This window comes from Dreissena polymorpha, unplaced genomic scaffold (genome assembly GCF_020536995.1).
Source record: "Dreissena polymorpha isolate Duluth1 unplaced genomic scaffold, UMN_Dpol_1.0 chrUn061, whole genome shotgun sequence".
Taxonomy (NCBI): Eukaryota; Metazoa; Mollusca; class Bivalvia; order Myida; family Dreissenidae; genus Dreissena; species Dreissena polymorpha.
The window spans coordinates 43,367-67,180 of record NW_026273375.1 but is presented as its reverse complement, the minus strand read 5'-3'; the positions used below and the strand labels follow the sequence as shown (position 1 = coordinate 67,180).

At 34.5% G+C, this 23,814-nt stretch overlaps 1 protein-coding gene across 7 annotated transcripts in view; it reads right to left on the bottom strand.

The window, feature by feature from the left end:
• LOC127863930 (transmembrane channel-like protein 1) overlaps positions 1-23,814 on the bottom strand; it is a 47,007-nt gene that overhangs the window by 8,766 nt on the left and 14,427 nt on the right. For 6 of the 7 annotated variants that reach the window (XR_008041265.1, XR_008041267.1, XR_008041268.1 and 3 more), the window contains exons 5-14: positions 21,430-21,496; positions 20,894-20,966; positions 19,471-19,643; positions 16,322-16,452; positions 14,466-14,604; positions 13,139-13,242; positions 12,694-12,772; positions 12,268-12,360; positions 8,834-8,959; positions 5,297-5,371 (exon numbers count right to left, since the gene is read on the bottom strand). Coding sequence is in view for 3 of the 7 variants with exons in the window: in XM_052403613.1 (XP_052259573.1) it covers positions 5,297-5,371; positions 8,834-8,959; positions 12,268-12,360; positions 12,694-12,772; positions 13,139-13,242; positions 14,466-14,604; positions 16,322-16,452; positions 19,471-19,643; positions 20,894-20,966; positions 21,430-21,496 (1,060 nt within the window). In the remaining 4 variants the exon portion in view is untranslated. The remainder of the gene's footprint in view (positions 1-5,296; positions 5,372-8,833; positions 8,960-12,267; positions 12,361-12,693; positions 12,773-13,138; positions 13,243-14,465; positions 14,605-16,321; positions 16,453-19,470; positions 19,644-20,893; positions 20,967-21,429; positions 21,497-23,814) is intronic. The other variant, XM_052403615.1, reaches the window with a different exon arrangement.

Here is a 23,814-nt window from a genome sequence, read left to right as displayed (position 1 = left end):
TTACGTGTCCAAAATTCTTTTTTGCTGAAACCCTTGTTTTGTTCAAAATTTTCTCTCTTTTCTCTTTCGTTTATCCAATAGTAGCGCATACTTATCTTCAGGGCACAAAAGTTCTGTCCTTATTATTGAGTCAATACAATTGAAAATGATATTGGGTGTGAATGGGCCGCTTAAAATTGGTGAGTGAACTGTTGAATTTGCCTATAGATTGATCTGAAACATGCTTTATTGACAAGACTTGATGTTTGACATTGATTGTTGAAATGCAGGGCTCGATACTAACGGTGGTCCGTTGAACCGGGGCCAGTAAAAAATAGGGAGGACCAGTGAAACTAGAAATTGGTTGATCCGTCGGACCAGTTAAAAATCCTGGCCAGCTTATTGTGAAATACTGGTGGAAAGCCGTTTTAATCAATAAAACAACTTATATGTTCATAATAAACTGATAATTTCATCATTATTTTATGGGCCGACTCGAGACCGGGATAAAAAAAGCAACATATTGGAAATTCCAATTTTTCTAGATGCCCGGATAACAAAAACCTGTTGTTGGATCAAAAAATCAATTTGCGTTCCACAAATGTCTCTGGACTTTGCCGTGATCGATACACAAATTAACATAACATTCAAAGCGTTTGGATCGAGAAATAAACAAAATGGTATTTATTATTTTGAAAAAGCAGCAATAATCAGCATTTTATCGATCTTAGTACCATCATAAGATACTTTATTTACCGTGCGAATTTACACTGGAGGGCGCCGAATAATGTTTTAATATTGCCGGAGAGTAAACGTGCGTATTTTCAAGATTACAAGTTATCGCAATGTGGAATTTCATTCCGGGGTTGGTTGAACCTCCGCCTAAAAAACCTAAAACTAATGAAGAGGAGCTTGAAATTTAGGTAAAATAACATACAAAAAAATGTCGGACCACTTTATATCTTGCAGGACCAGTAATTTCTGAAAGCTGGTGGTCCTTTGGGACAGTAGGTAAAAAAGTTAGTGTCAAGCCCTGAAATGGTCATTAATTTTAATTTTTAGGTAGAAAGTGTTTGTAAGGCCAAAAAAAATATTAAAATGATTTTCGGATTTTTTTCTCAAAGTATCTGGTAGGAGGACGGAAAAAAAGATGTGTTACCAAATATGCACTCATTTAAAAATGTTATGGTAGGAAGTTCTTTTTACTTAGCAACCACAGTAATTTTTTTCAAACATGTTGATTTGCAAAATGATCATAATCAGACTGTAGGCCTTGATGTGCAGTTTTTTAATTAGATAGAATTTTAAAAATATCTTAACTAGTTCAAAAGTTAAGCAATTTTTTCACTTTTCTATAATAAACTTTTTGGTGATTTTTTTATTGTTTTTTTTCACAAGGAATCCATATGTTGCATTAAAAATACTTTATCTCAACAAACAACCAATAAGCTATTGAGGTTTAAAAGAAACATTAATAGTTTATTGTCCAGTAAAAATCAATACCGCAGACAAATACAAATAGCACAATAAAACGCTTTTCAGGGGTTCACTAGCACAAAAAAAATGTCGCATTTATCGCGGTGTGAAAACCGCCCGTAATTCAAACTTAATCAATAAGAATAATCATTTAAGGAACCTTAATACATTAATGAATAATGGCATTTACTATATTTTTATTACTCTGTGTTTATACATAAATAACAATAAGTACCTTCATAAGTCTTAACATTAAAAGCTTTGTTTTTATATAAATAACATTTTTTCCACTTGATAAACCAGATAACCAACATAATATAATAACGTTAACAATAATGTTACAGTATGCTGCATAAATGTTTCAGAATTATTTATTAAAACCTAGAATCACACAAATATATATCATCTGAAAGGAAAAATTAATTAAACATCAGAAAATAAAGCATCTCAATTCAAATTGTTAAACAGTTTATACATTTGGTCATTTGGGCATGATATACATCAACTTCTGTTTATTATCAAATTTCACAAATTCTAAAACAACACCTTTTGTTAAAAGGTTTTCTGTTAGTTGTGGTGGTTGATTTCCAGGTTCAATTAAATGAATATTTTTTCACATCTATTTCTTGACAGAAAGGCCCAGGATAATTGCCACCATCCATTCTTGTTGTCTGAAATAACACAAAACATATTTGTACAAACTATATACAACAAATAAACACATACATGTCACTACCTTTATATATGTCCGAATTTTAACATATCCGAAATATAGTAAATCGAGTGAAGGACCTACTTTTTATTTCAGAAATAGTTGGTATCTTAATTAAAATATATCGTTTCCAGAACATTGTAATAATGGAACTGTTAAACACAAATGCCTGTAGAAAAAAGTGAAAACATGTGTTTTTGTCATGGTTTTGATTAAAGAAATAGCGTCCCTTATTGATCTTCGTGACAGTTTATCCCAGGTTAACATACTTGATAGTTCAATGTCATAAAGGAGCTGTTAATCCGATAATAACCCCGATAAACTTGACTATTACATTTGGACATTCATGGTTTGAAATCGTTTTAAAATTGTTGATTTTGCGATTTTTGAGCTTTTGGTACGAACCAGTTCGGAACAAAACCGAAGTTTCGTACCCATTGAAAATAACGAAAAAACACATATTTTATGCACAAATTCGTCACTACAACTACATTAAACAACACATAAAATTTTAATCTCTAAAATATGACCGTATTTGTGCGTAAAATATGGAATGTTTAAAGTTGATAGGCGTAAATGGGTTTCGCATTGCGAGCACCAGTTAAATTAAAATCGTTCTTTTCTTATTGCTTTCATAATATTTTTTAGTCATTTTAATACCATCAATTTTATAAAATTGTAAAGAAATAATAAAATATTAACTTACAAATCGATTCCATTCAGGATTTCGTTTGACGGTTGCATAGTTATTGGGAAATTAGCAGACTTTGCTGCTGAAAGCGTTGTAGCGTTCTTCAACTTCTTGCACAAACAATCATGGCGTATCTGTTCGTAAATTCCAGCACATGTACACGATGAAGGAGGTTCACGTATTATAGTGGGTAATTAAAACTGGGTTTATTATGATGATTTATAACTCATTTTAACTTTTTCGAAAACCCGGCAAGCGTTTCGTGTTTAAAAGCCACCTTTTGGCATCCGAAAAAAAAGATTTTTAATTTTTTTTTTGGTTTCGTCAAAAATTGGAGTCGGCGGGTCCGAAAATCATTTTATAAAAAAATTATGGCCTAATTGTCTAATATTAGAGGTTGAAATGCTTGAAATAGTAAATAGATTGAGGGAGCATATGCATGACATTGTGAAAAGAAAATTCAGTGGTAATACATGTACATTGAATTGTGTTGTACTTCCATAAAGTGAAGATGTGTTTCATTACCTGTAAAATTGACAGAAGAAAATCAATCTTTATTTACAAAATTATTTTCAAGTTTGTGAACATGAAGAACTGAAATGAAAAATGCTGTAAAGTATCTAAAAAATTTGCTGTTTTGAAATTTTTATGCGCTGAAAGCATAGTAATCAGCTTATTATTACCAGTGCTTTTAACTTTTTTATATAAGTATTGCATCACATAATGTTTCAAAGCATAGATTTTTACTGAATTAGGAAATATAAATTAAGAATTATCGTTTCTTACTCTCACAATACTTTGCCAAATTTTAGATTACCGGTAATCCCATGTATTGATTAAAGTCAAGTTAAACAAGAAATATCTTTAAAAAAGATATACGGCGTAAATAGTTTAATGAATGAGATCAAGTATAGCGAATGTCTTTTTCTGTGCAGTTCTTAGCTGCATCACACGCAGTACGGGATGTTACGGGGAGTTTTCGCGGCTTATTTTACATTATAACATATTGCTGGTCATAAACCTATTGATACAAAACAGAAAACCAAAAGAAGAATGGAAGTGAAATTTAAACATATGAGTCAACCGGCCACACGAGAAGTATCCGTATTTATAGGCGCGTTCTTCGAACAAACCTGTTTTAGTGGTTTGTCGGGCATTGCTATTTGATTCGATTATTAACAGTATCAATTATCATCGTGCTAATGCTTAAAGTGATATTATGGGCATTTTGCACTGTTGAATTGAGCTGAAAAGAATTAACAGGTCAAAATAGTTAGTTAAAATGTGGTTACTGATTAATTATCTGCAACTCACCTTGCTACCAGTTGTTTATAAAAATATATTTTATATTCGATATTCTTACGTGACCCACCCAGTCCTGTAAGCTGAAATGATCCGTAAAACAATTTCGTGTCTTTGTGTCGTATGAACAAATCTGCACTAAAACTAAATTTAGGTTCAACTCGTAAACGCATGATCAGTTGTCAAACGAAAGTACGGTTGATATTCAAATGCATTATTTTTCTCTTTCTGGTATATTGTTTTAGTATGATGATGCTGCATTAATTAATATAAGTGTATATGAAGTAGAAACATCAAAAATAATCAAAGGTTGCGATAGACACCTATAAACTGTTTCATGCTCATAATATCACTTTAGTACATTAGGCAATATGGACGAATAATTATTGTTAAATTTATCAACAATAATATTTATCATTGTATTGTTGAAAACACATTAAGAATCTATTATTTACATACCATAATTATATTGCTGAATATCTTCATTCAACATATTTCTGGTCTAAAGAAAATTCCAGGTCACCTGGTTCACGGATAGCGTCTTTATTATATAACGATTATTTTACCGGCCGCCAACTCCGGTGATGACCTGTATATAAACTCTGAATGTCCGCGAATTGACCCGATATACCTCGCGGGTTGAAATGCAATGCTTTAAAGTGAGGCCTCGCTTCCATTGCTCTTTATACTTTTACATGTTAACATGTTGACAGGAATAAGGAAGTAAGTACTAAATATGAGAACATAGCCTTTTAAGTATAAACGCTCTTGCGCTGGTAATACTCTGAAAATAAAAGGTGTACGCACAAACTGTATTGATGTCGAGAATTGAGTGTAAAACTGTTCTATCTATTAAGCCTTTTCATTCGAGATAAAATTGTTTCATACAGTAAAACAGTGTTACAAAGACGCGGATATGTTTCCAATGTTCTGGTGGTATACTCAAATCAGCCAATGGAATAAATGAAGTGTATTCATTCGTACCTAGCCGCGGGAAATTTTATTGGAATTTTATTGGACACTTACAAAGGTCAGGCTTAGGTGAAAAGCTGGCTTATGCAGCTTACGCCGAAAAAAGCACTTTTGGCTAGCTTATAAAATTATACAAATGTGACTACAGGTCTAAGAGTACTCACATGTAAAAGTGTATCCAGAATGACCAGTTTGTACATTTCCTGGCCCAGTATTGTCCCAGCACAGCCACTCTCTGACTGAAATGTTGTATCTAATGCATCAAAGAATGGTGCTATGAATTTTCGCCAACCTTATATAATGGGAAAAGCAACATAATATGCATGCCCTTAAGATCAATATAACAGTAAGATAGAAGTATTTTTATGCAAAATAACGAAGCAAACAACTTCACGATTAATTTAGTACAACAAGATGGCAAAAGTCCTTACGTGCTCATCCCGAGACAAATAAAACTGCCTTGCCTAATGGTACCTTGTTTTGAATTTGAAAGAAACCTTATCTCACTTGCTGAAGAGTTCTCATAAGATTTGTCTTTTATTCAAAATAGTGACCAAGTTTTTAACCCTATGTCACTTAGTTTCAAACTCAGCTGTTGTATCACTGGGATATACGTGCTGACTCAGTTTAAAGAAGTTGGAAAAAATGTAGCCTCACTAGTGTTAACAAGCTTTTTCTTTTATTTCACCTAGTGACTTAGTGTTGACCTCACATGACTTAGTTTCAAACTCTGCAGGGTTGGCATATTGACCGATCAATTGCGTATTGACCGGGCGGTTAAAACCGGTAAATACTGGTCAATACTGGTCGATTGAAAATTGTAGCATTTAAACATCACAAAGGAGCTATTTTAACTAATCAATAAATCAATAATAATTCTGTAATTGATAAACTTTTTTTAAGTTATTTATTGTAAAAATAATCTTTAAAGCTGTAAAAATTACTCCTGTATTATTTATGGAAACGGCCTCAAATACATAAGGACTAAGGCTATATCTTTATCTCGATGTATCACATCTGTTACTAAAGACTAAAGTATTCTTACTATTGTAGTTACCATAGTATTTCACTTATCTATAAGCAGATGGACAAACAGAACTCTTGTGTTTTCTAGGGTCATAAATCTGGCCCATTAGCCTTAATTGGTAATAAAATGCATGCAGTGTTATGTCTCTTATATTGACAATAAAGCAAATCTGCCCTTAGGCTATTTCATATCACTCACACAAAAGAAGATTACTTGTTATTAATTAAATAGTTACTTCAAACTTGTCTCCTGTCTGTATTAAGAGGTTTTTTTCCTTTCATATTTAAAAGTTCAATTGGTATTCAAATGAATAAGCAATCAAAGTTTTTGATTTTGACAACAAATAATGTTTTCCAATTGTGGGTCTACTCTAGACTCTTCTTTTCAATTTTTTTTCTTTTAATAATTATTTTTTATTCCGTTTTTGTACATTTTTATATCAATGGAAAATAAAAGATTGTTTGTTTGACTATTTTGTTTAAAAAGTATTTAAAGAAATCTATGCAAGAATACATGACAAGTAAGGGTCCTGTCAAAAAGGTGCCATTTAAGGCCCTATTATCAGTTTTGGGTGCCCAAACCTGTATAGGTGAGAAGACTGTGAGAAGACTGTTGGGACAGTGGGGCATGAGGACTAACTCGTACACAGTATTTGACAGGTTCTTGATGAATTAAGCACATAATTATCTGAGCATTCATAATTCATTCAAATTGAAAAAAAAGTTCAATCGTTCAGAAAAATCTTATTGACCAACTTTGACTAATTTGAAAATTTTTGAGAGATTGGCCTAAGGTTCTTGTTGAATCAAGCACATAATTATCTGAGCATTCATAATTCATTCGAATTGAAAAAAAGTTCAATCAACATGAAAAATCTAATTGACCAACTTTGACTAATTTGAAAAAGTTTGAGAGATTGTACTACAAATTGCATGAACAGGTATAAAATAGTGGGTATTAATAGCTTAAGACATTATTAGCAACATGTCTGTTTAATTTATATTATCGATATTGTTTAATTAGGCATGGAATATTAATCAAAATTGGGGGTAAAGTTCAATCGACCAGTATTGACCACTTCGGGAGTATTGACCGGGGCGGTTTTAACCGGTAAAAACCGCCGGTTAAAACCAGGGGCGGTCGATTGGTGCCAACCCTGAAGAAATCATTTGCACAAATATTCTGACCAATTTTAATGTAGGTTAGGCAATAAATGTGGCCTCGAAATTTTTCTACTAAGAAATCATTTGCACAAATGTTCTGACCAATTTCAATGTAGGTTAGGCAATAAATGTGGCCTCAAAACTTTTCACAAGCTTTTTTTTAAATCTTAACTAAGTGACCTAGTTTTTGTCCCAATATCACCAAGTCACAATTTGACCAATAAATTATTTAGAACAAAATTCACACCAAGTTTCATGAAAATTTGGCAATAAATGTGGGCACATGCTTTTTCTTCATGTTGACCTATTGACCATGTAAGTAAACCCATGTGAGCAAGTTAGGAACTCATATGAGCAATCTTTGAAACAAATGTTTTTACTAAGTTTAATGAAGATTGGGCATTAAAAGTGGCCTCTAGTGTGTTCTCATGTGTTTTCTTTTATTTAACCAACTGACCTAGGCTTTGATTCTAGGTGACCCAGTTTTGAACTTATCTTAGATACCATCTGGATAAATGTTCTCACCAGATTTCATGAAGATTGGCAATAAACTTATAGTGTTCTTAAGCTTTCATTTGACCTAGTTTCATGAAGATTAAAAAAAATGTGGTCAACAGTCATGCAGTGTTCACAAATATTTCTCGATCTAAAATTGGAATAAGTCACTTTTACATTATGCGACCAAGTTTCGAACTTTACTGAGATATCATTGGGAAAAATGTTCAAAGAAACTTTCATGAATATTGGGCGATAAATGTTGCCTCTAGACTGTCCACAAGTTTTTGTACTGTAATTTGTATTGTGACCAAGTTAGAACTCAGCTGAGATTGGAACGAATATCCTTACCAAGTTTCCAGAAGATTTGACAATATATTTGGCCTCTTGAGTTTTTACAAAACAAATGTCAACTATGCACAATCGATGACAAATAAAAGACAAGACTTTCCCTTAAGCTCACCGTGAGCACATTCTATTTATGAAACAAACATTGTTTACAATCATACTAGGACCAGTGGATAATCACTTTAACTTATCCCACAAATTATTAGTCCAGCACTAGTTGGGTTCAATGTTATATTTACACTTGGTATAACTATTATGCCGCTGCGAAGATTTAAAGTGGTTGTGTTTCAGACGCAATTCTTTGTTTGGAGGACACGAAAAAGCAACTCACAAATTGTTGATTATTTTAGTGTTTATCTTCACAAAGCATAAGGTTTAACAGCAATCATAATGATAGTCCATAGATTTCACAGTTCTGACACACAGTATAAATTAATGCTTGTTAATAATTGTTCTAATTTTTGTTCTCACCAAAAATTGCATGTAACAAATTTGTGCAAAATTAAGTATCTTTGGGTGAAAAATGAAGCCTTAAACATTTGAATCTATTCAGAAAAGCTCACAATTTAATTAGATTTTGACGGGACTACAAATGTGAGAAAATGGATACATAAGTTGTAAAGAGTTAAGGGAAACAAACATAAACAATACTTTGAATAAGGTGCAACCTTTGTGACAGTTTTGAAGAGTGATGCAATGAGAGCAAACAGGTTGGCCATACGCAAGAAGAATACTCGGAACAAGGTCACGTTGAGCTCCTGCTTGCCGGTCGTGTAGTTTTCCATCTTGGGCAGCTGGAAAGATGAGTCATACCTGGGTCTAGTCTAATGAATGAGTCGCATACTGGGAAAACTGTGTAAGTCTGCGTAGTTTAGGAGAGATTATACGATTTTTATATGTGTTAAATTGTAATATACTGATAAAAATTTGCTACAATAACACAAAATAAGCAAGAAAAATTATACATTCAGAAGAAGAATTTTATAAAATGCAGCAAAGACAAATTAGCGCCCCGAGCTGATTGTGACGAAGATATTATGTACATATTTTCCTACAATAACCGAAGCATTCGTCTATTTATTAGGATCAGAGTTAGTGTTCATGTGTCGTATGAATAGATATCGTTGCAGGAAATTGAAATGATCCGCAAAACTAAATTTAGATTCACATCGTACATGCATGATATACATGCTGGCGAAATTGACTGTACAGACATTTTGAATTTTAGAATTAAATATCTGGCTTATTTCACATTTTTCGACACCTGTTCTTCTAAACTTTTATTTAATCTATATTGAAATATATGTATAATACATTTTTACACATTTTATGTAAATTCATAAATGTTTGACAAAATCGTATAATCTCCCTTTAACACAAGATAATCAGGGACAACACTTTCCGCATTGACTGGATTTTCATTTAGAAAACATTTCTTTTAATAAAAAAAATTGAAAACATTGAAAAGTGCCACCCCTTAAAAGGCTGTTAGGACTGCACATGCTAGTATGTGACGACAATTCATGCAAATGGATTACGACCAGTTTTTCTTGAACGCAGCTTCAATGATTTTAATATCGCAAATGTTTGAAATGTAAAACACATGGAAACAATACCATTATTTTTTTTAATGAATAACAATAGTCATTGACTTTAGCAATTATGCTTCTTTGAATTTATGCTTATTTTTTATGAATATACAGCATACACTTTAAATAAGGCACTTCACTAGGTTTGGTCATTAGCAGTTTTGATTCCTCCACAGTTATTGTCAAAATATGAATTCACAAGAGCACCGCATAACGGGTGCCACGCTCGGCTGCGTAAGCTTGTCAGAATTTATTATTTTTTTAGAGGTCACAGTGACCTTGACCTTTGACCTAGTGACCCAAAATGGGTGTGGCCTGTAGACCTCATCAATGTGCATCTACATATGATGTTTCAAAGTTGTAGGTGGAAGCACTTAGATTTTAGAGCCAACGTAAAGGTTTTAGCACATCGGACGACGAGCAGGCTATGACAATACCTCGGGTTTTCTCTGAAAACAGTCTGGCTAAAAATGATAAAAAAGTTACAAATATTACTACACAATCTTCGGAATATGATATCATAAAAAACAAATGTATAATACTTGGAGTTTAGCAACGAACCATGCAATTTCCAGATGCGCCAGCAGTACCATATAAAAATTGTTAACTAAAGCTTTAAGCCTATTGACCAGTGGATAAATGTCAATCAATTCAAATACACGTGTTTAAATTGGTGAATATATATCACATACTGTATTATCTAGTTGATGTAGTTAATCTAGTTGATTCACTATGAACTCTTGGATCTTTCAAATATCAAGTTATGTAAGCAACAGATTTAGGTATTTTATCCCTAATACACTGCTGACCTGGTACATGGAAGCTACATGTAAATGGTCCATAATCCTTCACTTACTTAAGATATTTGATTGATTTAACGAGGCTAATATGTTATAATCTCAACAGGTGGCTAATATGTTATAATCTCAACAGGTCAAAGATCCGACAAAGCTTTATTCAACAATTCTACTTTTAATATGTATTCATATCGACGCATTTTATAAATACCTGACCGTATTTGGTGAATTAAAATCCCCCTAAACTATATAGTTCTTATTTATTCAAAGAATCATTTTGCCAAAGACAACTAGCACTGATATTTAATATTTCATTGCATAATGTTGAATATAATATATATTTATGTAGTAATTACTTTTCACCAAAACTAGTACCAAAAGTAAATATATTTGTTACATGACTAGTGTGGTATAAAAGATTTTCTAAGATTTGATGGTGACTTAAATTTGGGATACCATGACCCTGATTTGATCACGGATGTTGTCAAGGTAGACATTAGCAAGTTTCATTCAGATTAGTTCATAAATCTGACTTTTACCTTTGACAATGATCTTGTTACGGAAAAAAAATCGCAAAAATTTATGTTTAAAAAAAATTCCAAGGTCCAAGGCCAATAACTTAGTTAAAGTCAACAGACCTGAAATAAACAATTCAAACTTAATCAGTCATGTAGGAGGACTCACACTCCAAAAATCAGGTTAGTATCTTAATTTGTTATTATTTATTATAATAGAGGAATATATGTTCAAGGCCAGTAACTTTGCCAAAAATCAACGGACTGGAACAAAACTCGAACTTGATTTGTAAGATGTGCAGTTGAACTCACACACACCAAATAGCAGGTCCATATCTGAAAGCTTTTTGGGAAAAATCTGAAAACTGAATGCCAGACAGACAGACAGACAGACAGACAGACAGACAGACAGACAGTGCAACTGCTATTTGCATCCCTGTCTGGCTCATTAAATTTGCTCATCACGAAATCCCTGAAAAGTGAATGCCATATCCACATTGTATTTGTGTGGATTACGCCTGATCACTGTCAAATGATGCTTACTGCAACCAATCATTCTACTTCAAATTAATACAAGAAACTGTCGGAGACAGGTGATGTTCCCCAAAGTTTTTTTTGTCACAATATTGCACTATATATTCAGATAAAAGGAAACATCTTGAGGGGCATAACTTTGAACAAAATAATACGATGGATGGTTTAGCAATTAAATTTTTTTAAAGGGCCATAACTCTCTAAATAAATCATCTAACCAGAACCCACAAATAACATAGGCATCTCCTCAAGGTAGTTAAGCTTCCCATAAAGCTTCATTAAATTCCAGTCAGTAGTTGGGGAGAAATAGCCCGTACAAGAATTGAACTATTTGTACAGTTTATAGAAAATTTCAAAGAGCCATAACTCTGTGAAAAATCATCCGACCAGAACCGGCTGATAATATGCACATCTCCTCTTGGTTGTGAAGCTTTCCATAAAGTTTAATTGAATTCCGGTCTTTAATTGCTGAGAAATAGCCCGGACAAAAATTGTGCACTGGCGGACGGACACGCACTGACAGACGAAGCGGCGACTATATGCTCCCCCAAAAATTTTTGGGGGAGCATAAAATCTTGTTCAATGTGGAACATACACTTCTAATATACATACAGTGCTCACTTGTTGTATGCAAACTTACACTTTTGATAAAAGATACAGTGCTTACTTGTTGTATGCAAACAGGGACCAGGGAGTTGATCAGACTAAAGATGATGGTGGTGCCATAGACATGGAGGAAGTCTGTCTTCGATCCTGTGCTCTGAAAGCACAGATCCAAACACCAGACTGAAATAAAACTTAATTAATATGGGATGCGCTCATTCATTCGCTTTTGCCATATGTGTATGAATGTTTTGCAAGCTATATATTACAACTTTTGTAACACCTGTAAAGCATAGTCACCTTGAAGATTCACTACACAAACATGAGTATATTCATCCCAAGTCATTACCAACACTAAGACTGAGCAATTTCTATAAAATCCTACAACTATGCTTTTGCTTGTTCATTTAAACAAATGTGTGGATTTGAAAGAAGATAATTGATACAGATATTTTGAAACAACATTGGCAGTTATCAAGTAAACGCTTACTGTTTGTGACGCAATGTCATCAAAACTAAAAAAGATCACAAGGTACACAATAGCAGAGCATCCCCCGCCAATCAGGATTCTGAAAAATCAAATTCATCTTTTCTTAATTTTTATATTAATTTATGAAAAAATTATTGAAACATCTTTTAACAAAAAACTGATGAATTGCATGCAGGTCTTCTATCAACTGGTTACACATAGAAAAATAAAACGCGACTAGCCTTCAAAAGTAAATTGGTTTGTCTTTCATTGCCTGCTAATGTTATGATTATGTATTTTTACAAAAAACTTAAAAGCCCATTATACCATTTCCAAACACTTTACATAATCAACTTTTCAAAAGACACTTAAGATAAATGGCTCTTAATAGTCAACCTCGAAAATGAATGTGCTACATGAGAAAGATATTGTTTATGATAAAAAAATGGGCACAAAAACAGATTACATGGTGATGAGCCAAGCCAGTGTTCGTTTGAAGTAGACAGTCAACTTTTCCTTTCTGCTCCTCTCTTTCACTGTCAGAGAAGCCTTAACCTCGTACAGATTGTCCTGTTGTTTAATTAATGTCTTATTAGAGTCAACAACCACCTTACAATGTTCTTAATACATAAATATAAATGTACATTGAAGTAAATCAGTGGGCTCCAGTTCATGTGAATCATGTACAATAAATACATTTGAGCAATAATCTCGGAAAATGGGGCATAACGCATGACCAGTACGTACACGCTAATCAGGGCTGACACTTTCCACTCTTATGGTATTCTTTTGTTTCAAGGAAGTCTCTTTTAAGCGGAATTTCAGTTTAGGCTAAAAATGTCGTCCCTGATAAGCCTGCACAAACTTCAAATGAAATAAAAGTTTCATATTCAATAGTGAAAGATAATTAATCAATGCGTAATAGATTTTACAAGACTGACTAATGTTTCCAAGCTATGCAAAATACACAAAGGTGTTTAATGTCAGAGATACTATAAATGACCTTACCAGTTAACCCTTTGAGCGCTGGAACCGATTTTTGAAGGCCTTTGCAAACCGTTTGGATCCAAATGAGACGCCACAGAACGTGGCGTCTCATCAGGATCCAAACTGTTTGCTATTCTGATAGTATTCTTTGAAAAAAAATGAAGAAAATGCTTATTTTAGAAATTCAGCAGATGACATTTTAGCAAACAACAAATTTCCCAACATGCAAAGGGTTAATATTTTAATATGATGCTTGTCATCAGTTGAGGTAATCATGTAAAGCACTAGAGGTACATGCCATGCTTCTACCTTTAAAGTCAAGCTCCATTCACTCCAATACTCACGTTATTTATATAAAACCTTTAGCTTTATTAAACAAGTAAGTTAATTTTGCACATAGGAACCATCCTAACTTTATATTTTCTTAACGAACACCCTAAGCTGATCAATGCATTTAACATGTTTAAAGGGAAGTCATTTGAAATGTAAGAAAAAACTCGCCACTTATCAATGTCCAGTTTTTAATAATATATTTTGTATGGGCTACGTTTTAGTTGATTGTATTGTTCCCTCCATTTGCGCAACTTTCCCATTTTAGTCTCCAATCTTTAAATATTACAGTGATTTCATAGTAAATGCTTTAACATGCTTTCCCTGCATAGGTCTTGAAAGGAATATCAAAACAAATGTTTTTTAATGGAAACATTTCCTCTAGATCATCAAGATGATACATAAAGGCTACTTACCAAAGCCAACTACCACAAACATAAATTGACAATATTACTAGATATATGATCTAAATATACCTTTAAAGCACTGGTGATTCCTTTTGACAAGTTCACAGAGGCCTCCCGAGACGTGATAGTGTGGTCCCAAGATGACCAGAGCAGCAAACAAAACTGATACCTCTTGTTGGCTGATTTGCCTTTCTGAGACTGGCCAACACTGCATGGAAAAGTGCAATTGTTTAAATTAACCAAAGTTTAAGTTTTGAAACACATTCTGTTGCTATACTATTAATTCTTATCTACGCAGGGTAAATGTTTTGAACAAATTATTACTCTATGAACATTTGCCATTAGGATTGTGTAATACAATTTACATAATAAACAACTGGGTCCAGCATGATATGCATTTAAGAGACTTGCAAACACTGTATAATGACATTATTGAATATGATATATTCCTTGACTGGCATTCTTTAAAAGCCCATAAACCCTCAAATATCAACCAATATTTTGTACAATATTTCGAAAAATAAAGTTTACACATACAAAATCAACGTTCCTTATAGCAATAGCCAAAATTTAAACAATAGATGTGGCCTGGTAACATACATTTAACAAGATACAAAATGCTCTTCCTTTTTTAAAAGACAATATATTCAACACATGTTCATGTACCAAGTTAGTGTTCGTGTGTCGTATGAATAGATATCGTTGCGGGAAATTAAAATGGAATATATTATGCCACACAAAAATAAAAACAAGCATTTTGTATATCGTTAAATCTATGTTACCATACCACATCTAGTGTTGAAATTTTGTCTGAGCATATAAATAAGTTTTATTATGTTTATGTCCCCCAGTCTATACTGGTGGACATGTTGTTTTTGCCCTGTCTGTTGGTTTGCTTGTTGGTTTGTTTGCGTTAAACTTTAACATTGGCCATAACTTTTAAAATATTGAAGATAGCAACTTGATATTTGGCATGCATGTGTATCTCATGGAGCTGCACATTTTGAGTGGTGAAAGGTCAAGGTCATCCTTCAAGGTCAAGGTCAAATGTATGGGGGGGACATAGTGTTTCACAAACACATCTTGTTATACTTGCATTTAACTAGTATTTCATTTCTCCTACAATTTTCCATAATGGAAGAAACAATATTACAAGACATTACGAATATAAATGAAATTGAGTCATAAGAGTGTGTCACGTAATTACACATTGTTCCTTGATAATACACAGTAACAACTAAAGTTCATTTCTTTTTTCATCGAGATTTATTTCTGTTAAATAATTTCTAACACAACGCTTCCAATGTTCATGAAGTACAATTTTACATCGCGGTGGCCGACATGGCCACCACGTCAAGAAAGCGTGACTACTCTACTCGATTGTCAAACTTAGGACTCCTCTTCATACAACGCAGATGCCAATTTATACAATAATGGACAAATAAATTGGGTGACGGCTGTCTGGACGATTGACTTTAACATGAGTTGAATTACCTGATACGAGATGGCTTTATGTGTGACTTACATATCTTGTGCATATATATGCCAATAATTAAGCGAGACCACGTTTGTTTAACTGCATATATGAAAGTTCACCTGTCATTTAACATGAAAATATACACAAATTAACAGTGCTGCATGTGCTTACCATAGACATAACTAATTAGTGAACCCAGCCATGGGCAATAACTTGGTGCATTTTTCTCGTCTAATTTGACGATGACATATGATGCCCATTTATGCATTTCTTCATGAAGACAGATATTATGTATTCAGTTACACCGAACAAGGAATATACATGAAATACACCAATTATGTGACAAGTGTGAACGTTTCTGCTGTTTTCCTCGATGTCTTACAAAAAAACACACATGAAGTTTTTTTTAGCGAGATTTACTCCACATCTGATGGTGGGACTACAGTACCTTCCCAGTATAACAAAGAAGCTCCCAAAGTATGTAACGAGACAGGTGAGCAGGTAGACCAGCCCAAGGTGGTAGCTGGACACTTTATCCTTGAAGGAGCCGAAGAACAACCACAATTTCTCTAGAACACCCTGAAATGACAGCAATAGGCCATGGCACTGTACATTTAAATATTTTTGGTATGTGTTATATGTTTTCACTGCACTTATTGAGTTGAAGATTAAAAGAGAAGACTTATTTTTATTCTCAGTAGGATTAAAATGCATAAGTTGACTGACATTGTATAACTGGTCATGGTGAAGTGGACATGTTGTCAACCTAGCGACCGGGAGGTCAACAGTCTGATTCCCAATGTTCTTAAGATTTTCCCCAAAGATACAAAGTACTGGCTCTACCCAGGGAACATTTTCAAAAGTGTTGCAATCAGCCATTGGCTTTCAATGAAATCAAGCCGAAAGATAAAGGTTTTAAAATACACTTAAGACTTACATCAGACAGGGTTTTTGCTGACAAACATGAGTGATAAAATGTATAACCCTCTATGTATGATTGCTTACTGTCCATTGAGTTCTTTAGGGAACATAGGGAACATTGTCTGTACAAGACATTTAGATCACAACACATGATGTTTGCACCTAAGTGTTATTATTCATGAGCAGGTCAATATGTGTTTTAAAACTTAGTACTTGTGTGGTTCAAAGAATTGCATTAAGAAAGTTTAAAATAAAGAACCCATGAAGATCTACCATCAAACGTTGACACTGGTCTCAAGATGAAGGGAAAGGAAAGATATGTTTAAATATATAAGAACAAGACCATCAATTTTAATTCATATTTTAATTTGGAAAAAGATTAGTGTTTCACCACTCAACAGTATAAAAGTTATTTGTATAACTATTGGTCAAGAATAAACAAGGGTTAAAATTGTCACAAAACCAGGTTTTCAGTTGAAAAAAGTTTGATAAAGGGAGACAATTCAAAATGTGTATTGTTAACCCCCTTGTGTAAAATTGACCTTGATTTCAATTTGAAAACAAGGGCTGTTTGTAAAACATGCATGCCCCCCATATGGGCTGTCAGTTGTCCATTGTGTGAATACGTTTTTTGTCACGGTGACCTTGACCTTTGACCTAGTGACCTGAAAATCAAAAGGGGTCATCTGCCAGTCATGATCAAAGTTCCTATGAAGTTTCATGATCCTAGACGTAAGCATTCTTGAGTTATCATCCGGAAACCATTTTACTGTTTTGAGTCACTGTGACCTTGACCTTTGACCTAGTGACCTGAAAATCAATAGGGGTCATCTGCCAGTCATGATCAATGTACCTATGAAGTTTCATGATCCTAGGTTTAAGCATTCTTGAGTTATCCTCCGGAAACCATTTTACTGTTTTGAGTCACTGTGACCTTGACCTTTGACCTGAAAATTAATAGGGGTCATCTGCCAGTCATGATCAATGTACCTATGAAGTTTCATGATCAAAGGCGTAAGCATTCTTGAGTTATAATCCGGAAACCATTTTCTATTTCAAGTCACTGTGACCTTGACCTTTGACCTAGTGACCTGAAAATCAATAGGGGTCATCTGCCAGTCATGATCAATGTACCTATGAAGTTTCATGATCCTAGGCCTAAGCGTTTTTGAGTTATCATCCGGAAACCATTTTACTATTTCAAGTCACTGTGACCTTGACCTTTGACCTAGTGACCTGAAAATCAACAGGGGTCATCTGCCAGTCATGATCAATGTACCTATTTATTTTCATGATCCTAGGCCTAAGCGTCATTGAGTTACCTGACACCATCTGGTGGACGGACAGACCGACAGACCGAACGACGCTCCGACCGACCGACATGTGCAAAACAATATACCCCCTCTTCTTCGAAGGGGGGCATAAAAAAAGTCTGATAAAGAGAGACAACTCAAAATCAAAATGTGCATTGTTACTGATTGTTCATAGTTACATAGTTGTTTCTATTTTTAGTTGTGGCGACCTTGACCTTGGAGATATTGACGTAATTCTTCCGTGCGACACACCGTCCAATAATGGTGAACAAATGTGCCAAATGATTTTAAAATGTCATAATGAATGACATAGTAATGGACCAGACAAGGTCATTTATGGCCATTTTTGACCTTCAAACTCAGATTGTGACCTTGACCTTAGAGATATCGACGTGATTCTTATGGGCGACACAATGTCTAATGATGGTGAACAAATGTGCCAAATGATTTTAAAATATCACAATGAATCACAAAGTAATGGCCTGGACAAGCTCATTTATGGCCATTTTTTACCTTCAAACTCAAATTGTGACCTTGACCTTGGAGATATTGACGTAATTCTTGCGTGCGACACACCGTCTAATGATTGTGAACAAATGTGCCAATGATTTTAAAATCTGACAATCAACAACAAAGTTATGGCCCAGACAAGCTGATTTATGGACTTTTTTGACCTTCAAACTCAAATTGTGACCTTGACCTTGGAGATATTGACGTAATTCTTTCGCGCAACACACCGTCTAATGATGGTGAACAAATATGCCAAATGATTTTAAAATCTGACAATGAACGACAAAGTTATGGCCCGGACAAGCTCATTTATGGCCATTTTTGACCTTCAAACTCAAATTGTGACCTTGACCTTGGAGATATCGACGTAATTCTTTCACGCGACACACCGTCTCATGATGGTAAAAAAATGTGCCAAATGATTTTAAAATCTGACAATGAACAACAGAGTTATGGCTCGGACAAGCTTGTTCCGCCCGCCAGCCCGCCCGCCGACATTCGTCAATCAAATAACCAGTTTTTTTCTTCGAAAAACCTGGTTAAAAAAAATATGGTTGGGGCATTCATGGTTCAGCCATCAAGCATTGTTTAATTATCCAACATAATGATAAAAAAGCAAGCCAGTTCTTGGAAAACTGGGCCTCATGCATGTGAGTAAAGTCCCATCCCAGATTAGTGTGTGCAGTCAGCTAAGAGTAATCAGGAAGGACCCTTTCTGGGCAAACTGGATTTTCACTTCAAGACTTCCTATTAATTAAAAAACAACAACATTAAGCAGCAAGTGCGTCCCTGATTAGCCAACTGACACAAGACAATGCCTGCCACAAGTGTGCTTAAAATGAAACACTCTTACCTTTCCATCCAACAAATTTCTAAAGGCAAAGCGTTGCTGAATATCCTGGTATGGGAAATAGACAGCCATGGGGAGAACCACAAATCCCAGCCATAGCAGAGACAGGAAGAAGTTCAGAAGCACCACCCAGCGTATGAACACAAACAGTGAACCAATAGCTGATCCAAAGTTACCTGTGGACAACAGATACAGAAACATGTTCAGTTTTGTTAAGTCTCTCTTTATTTGCCCCCCTCCCCCCTTCTCAACAATCTTATAAATAGGTATTGTTCCCTTCTGTATATTCCCCTTACCATCCCCAATTATGCGAGCATATAAATCCCAAATACACTAAATGGTATGACACTTAGACAACCATTTAAAACGCCGAGGTATGTGGATTTGCACCTGTCTGTCAGTTGGTAGGTCTGTTGGTCGGTAGGCAGGTAGGTTGGTAGGTCTGTGTGAAGACCTTTTGTTTCTGCGCAATATGATATGATGGTTACTAGAGAGATTGTTGAGTTTTAGGTTATCAGGTCAAAGGTCAATGTCAAATGGGGTTGTCACAGTAACTTTGCTTTAACTGTATATTATACAAACAGGCATTATGTTTAGGTCTAAGCAAAAAATAATAATTATAAATTACTAGGTCAAAGGTCAAGGTCACAGGGTCTTGTAACAGACTATTCTTTTCTGCATTTTTGTTAAACCTTTGACCTAGGATCATGTATAATGATAACATGTGAGGAAAAGAATACGTATTTTGATTTTGAGATCAGGTAAAATTAAAGGTCAAAATAACAAGAGCTTTTTTAGAGAAATTGGTTTGTCATGACATCCAGAGAATGCTTTCTAAGATTATCTAAAGGTGTATGCTGGTAGCTTGAGAGGGAAAATGATGCCTTTCGATATCAATAGGTCAAGGACACAAGGTCAAGTAAAAGGATATTTGTGTCTCCACAAAATCTAGAGAATGCTTTTACCTTCTATTATGACATCTGGTGTAGTTTTTACTAGGATTGAAAGTATGACACCTGTTAAGATTGAGGTCATCAGGTCAAAGGTTGAGGTAACAGGGTCATTGGTTTCAGCACAATATTTTCAGAATTCCTCGAACCATATCAATTATGATACTGGTATGTCTTAATGAAAATTGAACCCGGGAAATTGACCAAGTATTATTTTCAATTCATAAGATGTAAGGTCAAGGTAACAGGGACTTCTTTGCTGCAGGTGGTGTGAGGACATGAATGGTTCACTAACAACTCATTTTGTTGATGTCATGTGACACACGACTTCAAACATTTAACTCAAAATATTCAAGAAATAAAGACATTGTCTCAGCTGATAGAATTTATCAAGTGACATCCATTCAATTAAATAAATCTAAAGTAATGATGAAACTGATACCATCCTTGGTATTAAAGCATTTACCACAACTTACTTTCCATATTCTTTATGTATTTGTCAAACAGTTCTGACTCTTTCTGTTTTAACTTCCAACGTCTGTGCCATACCTAAACAATAAAACAACAAATTATCTACCAACCTGCATTGTGATAGCATTTGATCAAAACCATTTGAATGGAAATAAGTAATTTTATTTGATTACTAGAATTCTTATAAAAGCTCAACAAAGAAACAGTTAGATAAAATTATGATATGTATGATAATTTACACAGAAAATATACAGCAGTTTTTGTTATATCGAATAGTTAACTTAAATCTGTTTATGTTTTCATTCGAAAGTTTAATTCATTATCTTATTAAACATCGTACCACAAATAAAAAATATGATACAATTTTGAATCACTAAGAGCCATGACATTAAGTCCAACAAGTGTATGCATGTCTTTGATGCCTTACACATTTCCTTTACATAACAAACAAAGACATAAAAAATGTGTATTTGTTTTGCATCAAAACTTCAGAAATAACTTACATTTTTCATAAGATTTTACTAAGACCTGGCCATAGTACCTTGAGGTCGTGACAAAACAGCTTCCAGTAGCCCATGGTGGCCCTCACATTCACATTCTGGGTCATGCTGCATTAAAAAAATGGCATTAATGTAACTAGTACAGTCCCTGGGCACCTCCCGTGTGCAAAAATGAGTGAAAGCTGATTTATATATCATTTTTAGGTAAATGTCTGAAGTGTCAGAAAAATTTGGGTGGACGTGCCACATAATGGTACGTTTTTTGTAATCCAAGATGGCCGCCAAAAATGATAAAAAATCCAATTATCTGTTTTTCAGTCTGAATTTTTTTTTAATTGAAGTAGATTTTTATTTCTCTTGAATAAACAATGGAAAAGATGTTTTTTTCCGCAAAATATGTCACTTTCTGCCATATTTTTCGACAAATATTTAAAAGGAAAAAAAAAACAAGGGACAAAATTGTCACAAAACCAGGTTTTCATTGTGAAAAAAAAATCTGATAAAGGGAGAAAACTCAAACTGAACTTTTGAAATGAACAAACAAAATAAACCCCCTTTGTAAGTTTGTTTTTTAAAAAAATCTATTTTTAGTCGTGGCGACCTTGACATTGGAGATATTGACGTGATTCTTTCGTGCGACACACCGTCCCATGATGGTGAACAAATGTGCCAAATGATTTTAAAATCTCACAATGAATGACATAGTTATGGCCAGGACAAGCTCATTTATGGCCATTTTTGACCTTTGAACTCAAAGTGTGACCTTGACCTTGGAGATATCGACGTAATTATTTCGCGCGACACACCGTCCAATGATGGTGAACAAATGTGCCAAATGATTTTAAAATCTGACAATGAACGACATAGTTATGGCCCGGACAAGCTTGTTCCGCCCGCCCGCCAGCCAGCCCACCAGCCAGCCAGCCAGCCCGCCCGCATTCGCCAATCTAATAACCAGTTTTTTCCTTTGGAAAACCTGGTTAAAAATTATCGAAAAAAGGCGAAAAAAGGCATAAAAATTGAAAGTGAGTGCAAACTTTCATTTCTGTTGATTGTAATTTTGTAAATTATTTCAACTTTAAAGCTGTATAGTGTACGGCCATCAATATTCTTCACATTCATGCTATTTTCATCTAAAACAGACACAGCGTTGTTGTTTTATTCCCATTAAAAGGTGGGTGGGGTAAAATCAGAATTCAACAAAAAATTACATAACTGTAGTAGGGTCAATATATGAAAAAAATACATTCACCCACCAAAAAGTTGCTACAAAAGGTTTTTTAACTGATACTGGTAGGGTAGAAGGTCCTTAAAAACATATCAAAAGTTTACCACAATCGGACTTCCAAAAAGATGGTTTTTACAAGATGGTCGCCAAGACCTATTAATGATCATAACTATGTAACCATACGATCAAATTTGATGAATTTGGTGTCTATACATAGGTTTCAAGGGGCAAAGAACACATTAAGATCATCAGATATTGTTTAAGTTTAGAATAGTACACACAAATCCAACATGGCGTCCAAAATGGCTGCCAAAACCTAAATGATCAAAACTAAGTAAATATCCACTCAAATTCTATTATTTTGGTAGCTATACATAGGTTTCAAGGGGCAAAGAACACATTACGACTGTCAGACATAGTTTAAATTTATTATGTTACACTGAAATCTCACATTGTGTCCAACGACAAAATACGAAGGACCGCAAGTCCATTATATTGGACCTGCCGCGATTTCGGGATTTTGATAAGAGAATCGATAGTTTTCAGCTTCAGGCAACACTTAATTGGGGAGGGAATGATGCGTATCTTGCATCAGCAACGCCAGTACCATGGGATGCTGTCAGTCAAATTCTTGCATATGATTAAAATGTACAATAGGGACAAAGCATGCATTCTGTCAACATAAGCCTAAGTTTGCCACATTCTTATCACCATTGTAACGTTTGGCCAACACTTGAATTGGAAGGCTGCCAAATTCATGATTGATGCACCACAAATTAGTTGAAAATGTTGTTCAGAATATGGGATGTTTCATAAACGTATGAAAGCGCGTGGGGGGTGCAAAGGATCCCTAATGAAAGAAATTGCTCTCAAAAACAAGCTTGAGGATGTCTATGGAGAAAATGCAATTGTGCACATTTTGACACAAAAGCTGTCCAGAGGGCTCCACGAGACCATCGTCTTGTTGCAAAGTGCATACACAGCCAGCTTACAGCCGAAATGACCCAGGAAGGTTCAGACATTCAGATACTGCTGAATCATGCCAGGGGCGTAGATAACCTTCAAACATTTGGGCGGCGGTCCAGTTTCTGTACTGGGAACATAAAAGGGTTCGTTTGAGAGGGTTGTCCTCTCCCGTGGTTCCAAAAAAATTAACCATTACAATTAATATGGTGCGTTTTGGGGGAACTTTCATGTT